Raw genomic sequence first — 12286 nt, 5'->3', positions numbered from 1 at the left:
TTCCCATCCATACACGTCCCCCGTATTTTGTGTGTTTAGCAGGAAGTCATACAAGATCAAATTAGAGAAAGAAAGAAAGTTAATAATTTTTCTGTCGGTCGACCTGTGCACAGATGTAGTTACCTAATGCCAGGCACACTCATGTAGGTGTTTTTGGAAGACGTCAGACATAGTTTACTTTGTCACCATATTTTTGGTACAAAATTTCAGTGGCATATCAACCAACTTGGTAGAGCCTCGAAATTTTCACTTGCAATTTTCAACTTTCACAATTAGAAACTGTTATTAAGAATCCCGTTAGGGCATACGGCCGTCAATGCAGCTCGCGTGGTGCACTGTGGGCATTATTACTAAAGGGGGTTTGAAGCGTCCCTTCGGCCCTATGCTGCACCCTCATTTTAGTCCTTTATTTGACCTCCGTTCCCGCTTCCTGCCTTCATTCTTGCTGTCCAACATCTCTAAGAATCCTCTCTTTGTATAACTGTGGGGGTTTCTCCTATCTCCTCTCTGTACTTCATCTCCTTTATTTTCTGAATCTCTTTATCTTGCTGTTCACCCACTCCACTTCCCCCTTTCACCTGTCTCGGCGTTGAATAGCAGAAAATGCCCCATAGTCAGGATTGACAGCATAAATTTCATAAAGCCGAATCAAATCGTTAACAAGGGATTTCCTGTCATTATTTTTGAGTGAACTTCTTTTTATTGAAATGAACAAAAAGAAGTTCACGAGCCAAGAGACACTTCTGGTAATAAATTGTTCGAGATGCCTTGGAGGGAAGTTAGGTAAGAGACGTCATTAGACTCTATAACATATATTATGCAAACTCAACTCTGTCCTCTTTTCATGTTGGCAGACAACTGAAGAGAGAGAGACAGTGTGTTGACTGTAAACTCGGTGGAGAGCGGTTTCTCGAGATGACTTATGTGCTCGCTGGAAGTGAGAAAGCTAAGTTCTGAGTTTTTGGGATCCATATCAGTAACCCCATTTTAACGTAAAAATGATCTAAGTTTTAAAACAGTATCGTCTAATGGCACTAACTCACAACTTTATTTCAAATAAATCTTGTGAGGTGACGACTTCTTCAGACACGCACTAACTATGCTTCAAGAATCATGACAGAGAACAAAGAGAGATTGTAATAAGGAGGAAGAATGTGTTTGATCTGAGAACTCTCTCACTCTTCTTCAAATGACGTTAGAAAAAGTAAATATTTCATGAGCGCTGACAGATATTTATCTTCAAAATTGTTATCCTCATTGTACATGCTTATGTTTTTGTTAAATTACCATTTGACTTTGAGCCAAGTGTTTATTGGCTGCTTCTTAATTGCGGCGAAGATCCGCATACAGGTGGAAGATAACCAAGATCATGCCTCAATTTATTGCTTTTCTTAATCGTCTTTGTTCTTAATGATCTTATCATATAAAGTATCGAACAGATTGCTTCCATTTATTTTTCTTCAAGTTCTAAGCAGCCACCTTTTGTGAAGAGGGGAGGTTCTTTGCGGTTAAAAGCTTCACTTCATTGCAATCATTTCTCATATTCTTTCATTGCTTCTGTCCTTTCACTGATAGCAGAATTACTTCTCATTATAATTTAATCTTGTTCATATTTGATCCGTTTTATTATTAACACAATTTCACTCTTTCTTTGATACTTTCCTTTTATATCCCTTTGAATCTCTTTGTAACCCTTTGTATCCTCATATTCTCACTGTCTCTTACACATTTGTCACCCATTCCAAGAAGGTGGAAAAGTAACACAATTTCATAAACAGTTATCATTATCTACAGATCTAAAGAACAAGGGAGTCTTTATTTAGTCTGAAACAAAACGAATCTGATGATGGTGGCGATAGAAAGGTTCATTCCTGCAAGAAATCTTTTCCTTTAGAAGAAATATTCCAAATGATTTGAACAATTTAAGGAACAAAGTCTTTTTTAAGTGAAACAGTTCAGTGTAATATGCAAATTTCGAATCAGAGGAAAGAGGGCGTTCTCAGTCTGCGTATGATAATGATCAGTTGTTCTCCTTTATTACATGGAATAAGAAGCAGTTGCCATTTCAGGATCGACATCCTTCGTAATTGCATAAGTTAGATTTCTGTGAATCTTGAGATATTAACTGTACCGCTAACTAAACGAACAAACAGCCATGCGATGAAAAAAAAATGTTTGGAATCCCAAGGGTAGAACCTAAATCCCTACGTCGTCAGTGACACAAAATTGAGTTACATTTCCACCTTCAGGAAAAAGACAGTGATGGCCTAGTTTGTGTTTGGTCTCACTCTGAGGTATTACAGATCATCCAGTTATTTTTTTTCCTGGCTTTGTTCTCTGCAAAATGTAAGGAGGAGCATGCAAAACAAAGATTATCCTTCCTTTAAACATTTTTATTTTGATGTTAATATCATTGTTTTATTACTTCTGAAGAGATAGATCACATTTCATGTATTAGCTGATTAAATTCTTTGGTTCCAGAAGTCTAGAGCTCGCACCTTTATCACACAACATAAATTAAGCATAACAATTTTGATTATGTATTTTGATTTTTATTGACCGTTAATGGAAAGAGGCGTGCCAGTATTAGATAACAACCACAGATTAATTTTGGAAGTAAAAAAAACAAAACTGTATCTTAAAGCGTATATTTCCTATAAAAATATCCCACAGAGATTACAATTATAATGTGTGATAAGCGTATAAAAATAAGTTAGCACTATAAGCAACAAAAATATAAGCTTTAGCATAGCAAAAATAATATTATGAAGCGTAGTGGGTGACTTAAACCCTCGAACTTTAGTCCATTGAGATAAGGTTTCCAAAAAGATGTTTTTGGTAATGATTGAATACAGAAAATAGTAGCTCAGGGCTATTCAGAGACCCCCCCGCATCCTACTCCTTTACAAATTATCTACAATGAAAGGGTCTGAAGGCATCCAAGACACCGTGGACCATAATAGTGAGATCATTAGTAAGAATAAGTCAATAACTGCCACCCACAACTGTTAGTCAGCTCAGCGTGAAGCAGCACCTAATTGATCGTGTCTCCCCTCCTAAACACACTCCAGACATTTGGACATGACCACGCCCTCGTCTAATAGCTCTTGAGGTGTCTGGTTTGAAATGTTGCGTTGAAAATGTCCTTCCTCCATGCCAGCACAGGAATCGAGACATAGGCGAAGCCTGAGCCACGCACGGAATGAGGAGGACATTACGCGCAACTTTTTCTTTTGATTCGAACCCTCGAGAGTTCCAAAAAAGGACCCAAGAGTGCCATGTCCAATATCACAAAGCGGTTTCGGTTAGGGAGTCGTTTTCGAACTTTGCAAGAGCGTTAAGTAGCATTACACATTAAGAGCCGCGAGAATTCAGTTCGAAGCCGTTTTATTTAACCCCAGTAGCAGTGTAAGCGACAAGGAAGCGCGATAGGCGAGGCAGGCGAAGACCAAGAGCATTGCAAAGACAGCTAGCATTCAGTTCGATTAATGTTAAGTCTTCAGAAAGAGAATCGCTAAGGCTTCGAACTTTACAAAAACCAATAGTAGCCTAATTTTCTTAGTAAAATGTGACTGTCCTCTGTCATGAGCAATTCAGTGATAAATAATTGCATTTAACTAGATCAAACAATTGAAGAATTTATATGAAGAAAACACTGAAAACTTTTTCCTCGGGTTTCCAAAGGACATTTCCAAAGAAACAACGCATAAAGCCAGGCACTAACTGGCTAAAAGCCCCATCATGCTACTAGTCGAGCTCTATATATTTTGATTGTTTTCTCTGTCAACTTATAGACTTGGAAGGAGCGTTTTACTTCTTTCTGTGGAGAGGAAAAAAGGGGGAAGAAACATATCAGTCGCCTGAAAAGCTGCCCTTTTGAGGTATTGACAGAATGAAGCTTCATTCAAACAAGGAACTTCCCAACTGGTTATGATGCTTTGCCAAGGCTCAGGTCACTACAGAGGGACGGAAACTAGCCACAAAACGACACCAGTGAACTTGAAGAAAACAGGTTACGACAGTTATTTTGAGGGACGACAAATCGCTTTATCGAGAGATGAAAGTCAAAGACATAACACACAGGCTGTGGTACTCATATGACGCCACTTTCTTTATGCTTTCATTTGCATTGACAGAATCTCAGTGATTCCAGGTAGAAGGGAAATTCTTCCTTCAAAGGATTTTCGTTCTCTGATCTCTTCTGATAATGAAACGACCAGCAGCAGTATTTTGCAGCACCTGGCAAGGTACTCAACCAATTGAGAAGTTTTCACTAAATTATTAATCATATCACAGAAATTACTGAGTAAATAATTAAAAGTAAGAGAAGGCCCTCTATCCTCTGACTGAGAGGGAGTGAAAATAATATAGAAAAATATTTAATCGACAGTCACAAGGTAAATATAAATAAGAAGAGAGTTTTAAGAACAAAACAATATATAACGGAAAAAATGGTAAACCTATACAGACCAATTATTTTCACACACATATATATATATGTGTACCCTCTTTTTTTTACTGATTTCCTAACTAAACGAATGGGTAAACATAATGATAAACGGTATAAAAACCATACTGAAAATTCGGTAACTTAAATTATATATAAAGAAAACTTATTCTTGTTAGTACTGCACACAGAAAGAAATCTGACCACTTGAAGAGTATGAACCAATCTATCCAGTAGAAAGAGAATAAAAGATACTTTTAACAAGAAATAAAGATGATAAATAATCAGTTAAAAGAGGATTATTAGTCTTTCTCGGGGCCTTGTTCTTCGATCTCAAAATCTCTGTATAAATGAAATATTTCAAGTCCATGATCATTAAGACTACAGGAATTCTCGCAATGGTCTACCTGACTTTATCCTTTTCCACACAGGACGTTACAAGATGATGACTATGGTTCAGAATGGCATACTGTCAAATTCCAATAAGCAAACCTCAAGGTTGTGCTCATAGTCCTTCTCTAAACAGGAGAAAAGAGAAAGATAGTAGCGGGGAGTTGCCAGTGAATAACCCTCTCAACCCCTTAGGCCTTGACCAAATTCTCCAATATGCCAATCTTCTGAGGACAGATAAAGTGAAATAGGAACCATGAAACTCAGTGTGGGCTTTACTTACTCCAAGTGGGATCCGGTGTCCATGCTCAGGCCGGCAGCGCCTCCGCCGAAGCCGTATCCCTTGGGTCCGAACTTCCGGCCGTGGCAGGTTTTGCAGTAAAGGACATTCTCGTGCATGTTGGAATTGGTGGAATCCAACATCTTGTTGCACATACCTGTTCAGGGAGGAGGGAAAATAAGAGTGCAGGATGCTGTCGAAAGCAGTTTTGGGGTCTAGGTGGGAGAAGGAGATTCCTACAAAGATTCTGAACGTAACATTTCGACGAAGAATTATAGTACTGATTATATGACGGTCTTGATAAGGATGAATTGTCAACCAAGATTTACATTACATTTTCTTGTTTTCTTTCAGATGTTGAATATGTTCTCTAAATTACTATTTTTCGCAAATCAATAGGAGGAATTATTGTCTACCTATAACTGAATTATGAGGGCTGCTTTCATTAAGATGTCATAAAATATGGTGGGAAAGGGCTAAAATACTAACAGCACCTTTTGGGAGTTCAAAATGAAAAAGTGAAATTCTCAAAAGTTTCTATGCGCAAATTCTGCTTTTTGTATGGAAAGAATATTTACAAACGCCTATCGATAATGCACGAGACGTGATGAAAGTGTATGTGCATGAACGCACAAACAAAAGCCGTTGTGGCTGTATACTCTGTATAAATGAATATATAATTGCAGGTGCCGAAAGTGCATGTGAACAAACGCAAACGAAAGCTGTCATGAATTTATACTTGGAATAAATGAATAGATCATTTCAAGTGCAGCGGAAATGAGCCTGAAGGCACTGGGAGTGAAGTGCAGAGAAGTGCATCTTCTCCACAGACACTTACTGCATTTGTAGCACTCCTTGTGGAAGGAGACGTCGCCCACCACCCGGGCCTCAGCATGGTAGACGGACTTGCCGCACTTTGGGCACTTGGGGTTTTCGGGAGCCTTGAAGGGCATGGTTGTGGCGGTGGTGGTCGGCCTGGAACAAGGAAGGAAACCTGTCTCATACGCGTGATTATCTGAATCTCTCTCTCTCTCTCTCTCTCTCTCTCTCTCTCGTTTCTTTGATTGAGTGCCTTATTATATAGATGCACGTATATATACACATACGAACATATGTATGCAAGTGTGTTTGGCAGTATGTCGTTTTAATATCCACAATCGCCTCGAAGTTAGGAGGCCATCATAAATGGGCTATTATCTATAATTATATATTAATTATAATTATTCTATATATATATTATCTATATATATTATTATATATATATATATATAATATCGATATTATCACGTACATATATTTATATATATATACGTAATATATTATATATATATATATATATATATATATATTATATACGTACTATATTTATTTAGATATATACGTATATATATAGATATATAGATATATATAATATATATATATATATATATAGTGAATGACTGGTAAAATTGTTCTATTACAACAGAATTCCATCTAATGAAGGAGCCTAAATGGAACGGCGCCTATAAAAACACCAAAGTATGAAATTAGCTACTATATTTCAGAAACTACTGTCTCTCTCTTCAGGTAAATAATTACCTACCTGAAGAGCAAGATAGCATTCTCTGAAATCTAGTACTTACTTTCCATAATTTTGTGTTTTTATTGGCTCCTTATATATATTTATATATATATATATAATATTATATTATAATAATTATATATATATAATATATTATTATAATATATATATTATAGACATATATATAACATATATATATTATATTATATATAATATTAATATATATATATATGTATATTAATCTATATATGGATTTAATTTTCTCATCACTAATCTTAATACAATCACTGATCTTCAACATTCGTATGCATCCACTTATTCCTTCATGTGTACGTAATAATACAAAGGATCTCTTGGAGTTACATATCTAAGAAATATTGCTTCAAACACATTGATGATTTCTGTATGAAAAATGCCTAGTGCACCCAGCAGCATACCCTCGAAAATGGATATTTACCCTCCAGTCTGCCATCTAAAAGATAATGTCTTCAAGGTAACGTATTTTTTAAAAACTGATTTTCCACTTTGTCTATCTAGGACACAGAAAACTCTACGGACAGTCAACTCAGAGGTCTCACTCAATCCGAGCCTAAGGTGGGAGAAATGCCAGATTGCAGAAACTCCGGAAGAACACAAGCTTCTCTGTACGTGAGCTTACTTTTATCCTTCTGGGGATGTTTCAACCTTGTTAATGGCAATATAAATCCCTGTTAGAAAACTGGCATCCTATGTAGTTTAGATCAGCACGCGAGTACTGTGCAGCTTATATTATTAGCTATTATCAAATATTGTAAAATGATGTGCATACATGTGTATCATAAAGACATGGGTGTTCACATTTTCTTGTCCATGCTAATAAAATCGCAGTATCTAACACAAATGATATTCCTCTTAAACGTAAGTACTAGTACACAATTATTTAAGAATCGTCACGGTTCTCGTGTCTGTTGCAATGCTCGGGTCCTGCAGGCCGGTTTTGTTCATTGTTGATAAGAAAAATTTATTCAACATATTACTCTCATGACGAGGCCATTTCAATACTTCACTGAGGCTATAGTAGCTAAGTTATACCAGTATATCTATCACATGCGTGGGAAGAAATGCTGAGAGGGCAGGAGGGAGTGACAGGTGTGTGGGCAGACCGTGCCACAGTATTTTTAGAATCCGGTGCCATCCGTATATTTAGACGCTAGGGTGCTGTCTTTTTGGTGGCATGCCAAGTGAGGGAGCCTGTAGAGATGGCATACCAGTAGTGTCAGAAGATTAAAAAAAAATATGTTGAGAAGATAGGATTTTGTAAAAATGCTTAGAGTTTGCCTGTTATTATCCTCTCTGGTCATTTATGCTGGCTTGGACATTATACTGAGTGGTAAGAAATGAATGTTTTAACGGTTTTAATATAGCCAACGGTCATTCATGTTCAGTATATCATAGAAATAATCTCATAAAATGATCGAGTTTTACATGGGACACCGTCTGAGCAAGGAATATTGACTGATATTAACGATCTAAATCTCGAAATATATCTAAAATCGTTCAGAGACCAAATCATTTAGATGTGAATGAGAGCTTTTGTACAGCAGGCATATCAATTACAGAGGTCTTTGGGTGTCACCCACGGACAGAACTGGGAGCTTTTCTGGAACATTCGCGATTCTAAAAAGGCAAAAGATTTCGAAGGATTTAAATGAAGTATTTTTCCAAGAGGGGAAGTTTGAGAAGTAATCTTTCTCTGATCACTTGAAAGGGACGGAATGCAGTTATTCTAAGGCATGTGGGAGAAGTTCGGAAAATAGGGAAATGAATTCAAGATCAAGGGAGACCAGAGACTGGTAGATTTTAAACCTGCCTGGGGAGATGACTACTGAGCTCTGAAGTCGGGGATCTTGTCTGTATCTACTTGAAGTAAGCCAAGACGGATCGGTGACTACTGATTTACATAATATTCCTAGAATCAGACTTACTTATATCGAACCACTTTATCACCTCACAATAAAAGAAGCAAAGCCTCCTACACCTCAGACCACCGACTCGTTATGAACTCTGGCAGTGAACACCAAGAATAAACACTGGTAATTCAAGGTTTTTCTGTCCTTACAGAGGTGGAGGTGTTTCTTGGACCCGAGCTGTGGGCACAAACACTGTTGGTTCTAAAGACTTCTGCGATTAACCATAACTTTTGCAAACCTCCCGTTGTTAATCAAGTTGCACAGGTGTAAAATCCGAGGAAGCAGTTGCCCTACCTTTATGTGGGCAACACTACAGGCTGATTTCGAGCTGCTCCTTCCTCCTTCGATGGACACTGCCTCTCGACTCCTTGCCTTCGCACGACTGAGCACCAAGTCAGCCCTACCTAGGGTTTTCTTGAACGGTCCCGCCCCCTGCACTTATGGCCCGGGCTCGAAATACACTTCTTGCACACGGCACTCAACTTCCCCGGACTCGACTTTCGCCCGAAACTCTGGGTCTCGCCGAGTAAAACTGGGTGCCGTGTGCAAAGGCCAACCAAGGGATGAAACTCGGTGGGCGTCGTCGTCGACAGAGCTTGATGATGCTTAGCAGAGGTAATCACACCGCCGGGCCGTGAATCACTCGCTGCTTTGAATCATTTCTGAAAATAAACGTCGAATATCAATTTCATATTTCTCAAACGAAGGATTCGACGAACTCAACAGCCAAACGTCCTTTGCATAACAAATAAGACAGTGATGAGGGAGGCAGCCTACCTACAGTGCATTTCAAACGGATGCCTAAAATTCCCCATTTTGAACGTAACAACTCTGACCACCACATCTCAGAAAACATACACCACATACATACATATGTATGTATGAATATATAATTATAATATAAAACATATATTATAATAATATAATATATATGACATTAATATATATATATATAATATATATAATATAATATATATATGTACATATATATATATATATATAAACATATATATATATATATAGATTATATTATATATATATATATATATATATATATATATATAGTAATGTCATGAATGATAACATATTTTATTAACGAATTATTGGGATTTCTTGTTTAACAATTTTATTTCATCAATAAAAATATTTAAAAATTGGCATTTATTTATATTTCACCCGTTTTGTTTTGGGGCATCATAATGTTGTTTACTTGCATATGAACTCATATATCTGTATTAATATAGCTTTTAAATGTGCTTGTAGATGTGCAAAATACTCTAGGATATATCAACTTCCTAAATTAAGACTTCTCAATGATAGGCTAATTACAAATGATTTGCAATATCAAGGTTCCTGTTTTTAGTTCTTTTCATTATCATTTAATTTCCTTTCCAAAATTAATTAAAAAATTCTCATGCCCTTTGTTAGAAAGGTAAGATAAATAGAAAGGTAGATAAATAGAATTAATCACGATTCCAAATTTATGTACGTACATTTATATACATTATATATATATGCATATATAGTATATATATATATATTTAATCATATTTATATATATATGTGTGTGTGTGTGTTGTGTGTTGCGTGTGTTGGTATGTGTGTGTGTGTTGCTTTTATGTCACTAAATAGTGTGTGACTATATTTAGCTAAGACCACAGGAATTCCGAGTGCTTTCCTGTTTTTGTACCTCGAAAATGTGTAGAAATAATACGAAAGCGTTAGTACTCCGTTTTACATACATATATATATATATATATATATATATATATATATATATATATATATATATATATATATATATATATATGTGTGTGTGTGTGTGTGTGTGTTGTGTGTGTATGTGTGAGTGTGTGTATATATGTATATATTATAATATATATATATATATATATATATATAGAGAGAGAGAGAGAGAGAGAGAGAGAGAGAGAGAGAGAGAGAGAGAGAGAGATTAAACCTTTAAACCTTCCAAGGTTTCTTAAAGGAATTATGTCATCCCGCGTCAGGTCATATTTATTGTGGTTTTTCTTGCATTTTTTTCCTTCTTCAGTCGTTTGCTTGTTAGTTTGTTTATGCAAACGGTTCTGCCCATTCAAGAATGAAAATTTAGAAAGTAATCAAGTTTCGAAAGTGATAAAGGGGACATGAGAGAGAGAGAGAGAGAGAGAGAAGAGAGAAGAGAGAGAGAGAGAGAGAGAAGATGGCTTAGCTCTAGCGGAGGTCTGCTTTCCCTTCAAAACTTCTTGTTGTATGTATGACATAAGAGGGAAAAATAGAGATTTAAAATAGGTTGAATTCATCTCATGAACTAAAGAATGCACATCAAAAGCAAACGGCCAGGTAATCATATCTAGTGTTATTAATATATGAATGATATGTTGTTTAAGTCTTTCTGTACCCTCAGCCACCCACGTCACTCTTATGAAACCAATGATTGCCCATAGACAGCTAGTGTATGAAGCTGTACTGGGAGTTGCCAAGTTATTTTATATTTACATATAAGACTGTAGTCTGGCTCGCCATCGTCCTAACAAATGGCCTACGTTTAGAAAAGGATCATTCCAAATGTAATCTTTTTCTAAAATGTGATGATCAATATTATCTTAAAACTGGAAGATCAAATCTATATTATGCAAGATTTCATATTCGCTCCGATGTTACCTCAATGGGAATATTTTATCTTCTCAGGTTAGTATGATCGAATTCTACTTGAAACTCCTACTTGTTATGAACTTCTTCATTCTAAATAGGGATATTTTTCTCTAGGAAGTAGAATTATTCCTTTTTTAACATCTTATTTATAACGAGATCATATTTCTATACATTCCATATAATACTCTGTGATCTCTCGATGATAGTTCAGCTAAAATAAAATAAAATAAAATATCTCACTCCTGCTCTCTCTCTCCTCTCTCTCTCTCTCTCTCTCTCTCTCTCTCTCTCTCTCCCCGTCCTCTTTTACTATTTTATTATTTATCTAAGTTTTACGAAGGGAACTACATCCATTCACGATTCCTTCTACAGGTCAATGGCACTTATTTTCCACTATTGTATACAGTCCCTACTTATTTGTATAAATTTTCATGAATAGCAAAGTGTCTAAAGATGGCCTCCTTTTCCATTACCCCAATAACAAGCGTTTAAAAGGACACTCCGGCAATGGAAACACGATCACTGTTAAAGTTCCTTTCATTTTGGCAGAGGAATACCATTTCCCAGAATTAAAACTTACCAGACTGCACATTTTTCATATGAAATGTGCATTAAGAACTACAAGGTTTATACGGAGGAAAAACGGATCGTTTTAATATCTCAAATAAAGCTTGCTGTTTTCAACAACATAATAGAAGAGAGCAAGGAACACTGTGTTCAATTACGTTTATGGTACCGTGAGGCTCTCGTCCTTGACCGAAAAATTTATTCTATGTCTTCCGGCTAATCAACAAAGGCTCAAATTGATTTCATTACATTCGAAGTGAAGAATATTCTCCACACAGAGATTATGTAGTACGACAAAAGAGAGGCAGACAGACAGACAGACAAATAGAGACGTATAAGAATCGGGGTAATAAAACGACATGTTATCTTTTCATATGGTGGGAATATAGTTGTTAATTTTTATATGGTACAATGCATGTATATATACATGTATATAC

General features: G+C 36.3%; 1 protein-coding gene across 8 annotated transcripts in view; it reads right to left on the bottom strand.

Moving 5' to 3' along the window:
- The window catches only part of LOC135220671 (muscle LIM protein Mlp84B-like), a 69045-nt gene extending 59966 nt beyond the window's left edge, over window positions 1-9079 (bottom strand). For all 8 annotated transcript variants that reach the window (XM_064258043.1, XM_064258042.1, XM_064258045.1 and 5 more), the window contains exons 1-3: window positions 8922-9079; window positions 5956-6092; window positions 5121-5274 (exon numbers count right to left, since the gene is read on the bottom strand). In XM_064258043.1, the coding sequence (XP_064114113.1) occupies window positions 5121-5274; window positions 5956-6070 (269 nt within the window). In that variant the 5' untranslated portion in view covers window positions 6071-6092; window positions 8922-9079. The remainder of the gene's footprint in view (window positions 1-5120; window positions 5275-5955; window positions 6093-8921) is intronic.
- Between the last annotated feature and the right edge of the window lie 3207 nt (window positions 9080-12286).

Source organism: Macrobrachium nipponense, chromosome 2 (assembly GCF_015104395.2).
Source record: "Macrobrachium nipponense isolate FS-2020 chromosome 2, ASM1510439v2, whole genome shotgun sequence".
NCBI classification, from domain to species: Eukaryota; Metazoa; Arthropoda; class Malacostraca; order Decapoda; family Palaemonidae; genus Macrobrachium; species Macrobrachium nipponense.
The sequence above is the reverse complement of the archived record's forward strand: the minus strand, read 5'-3'. Positions and strand labels throughout refer to the sequence as shown.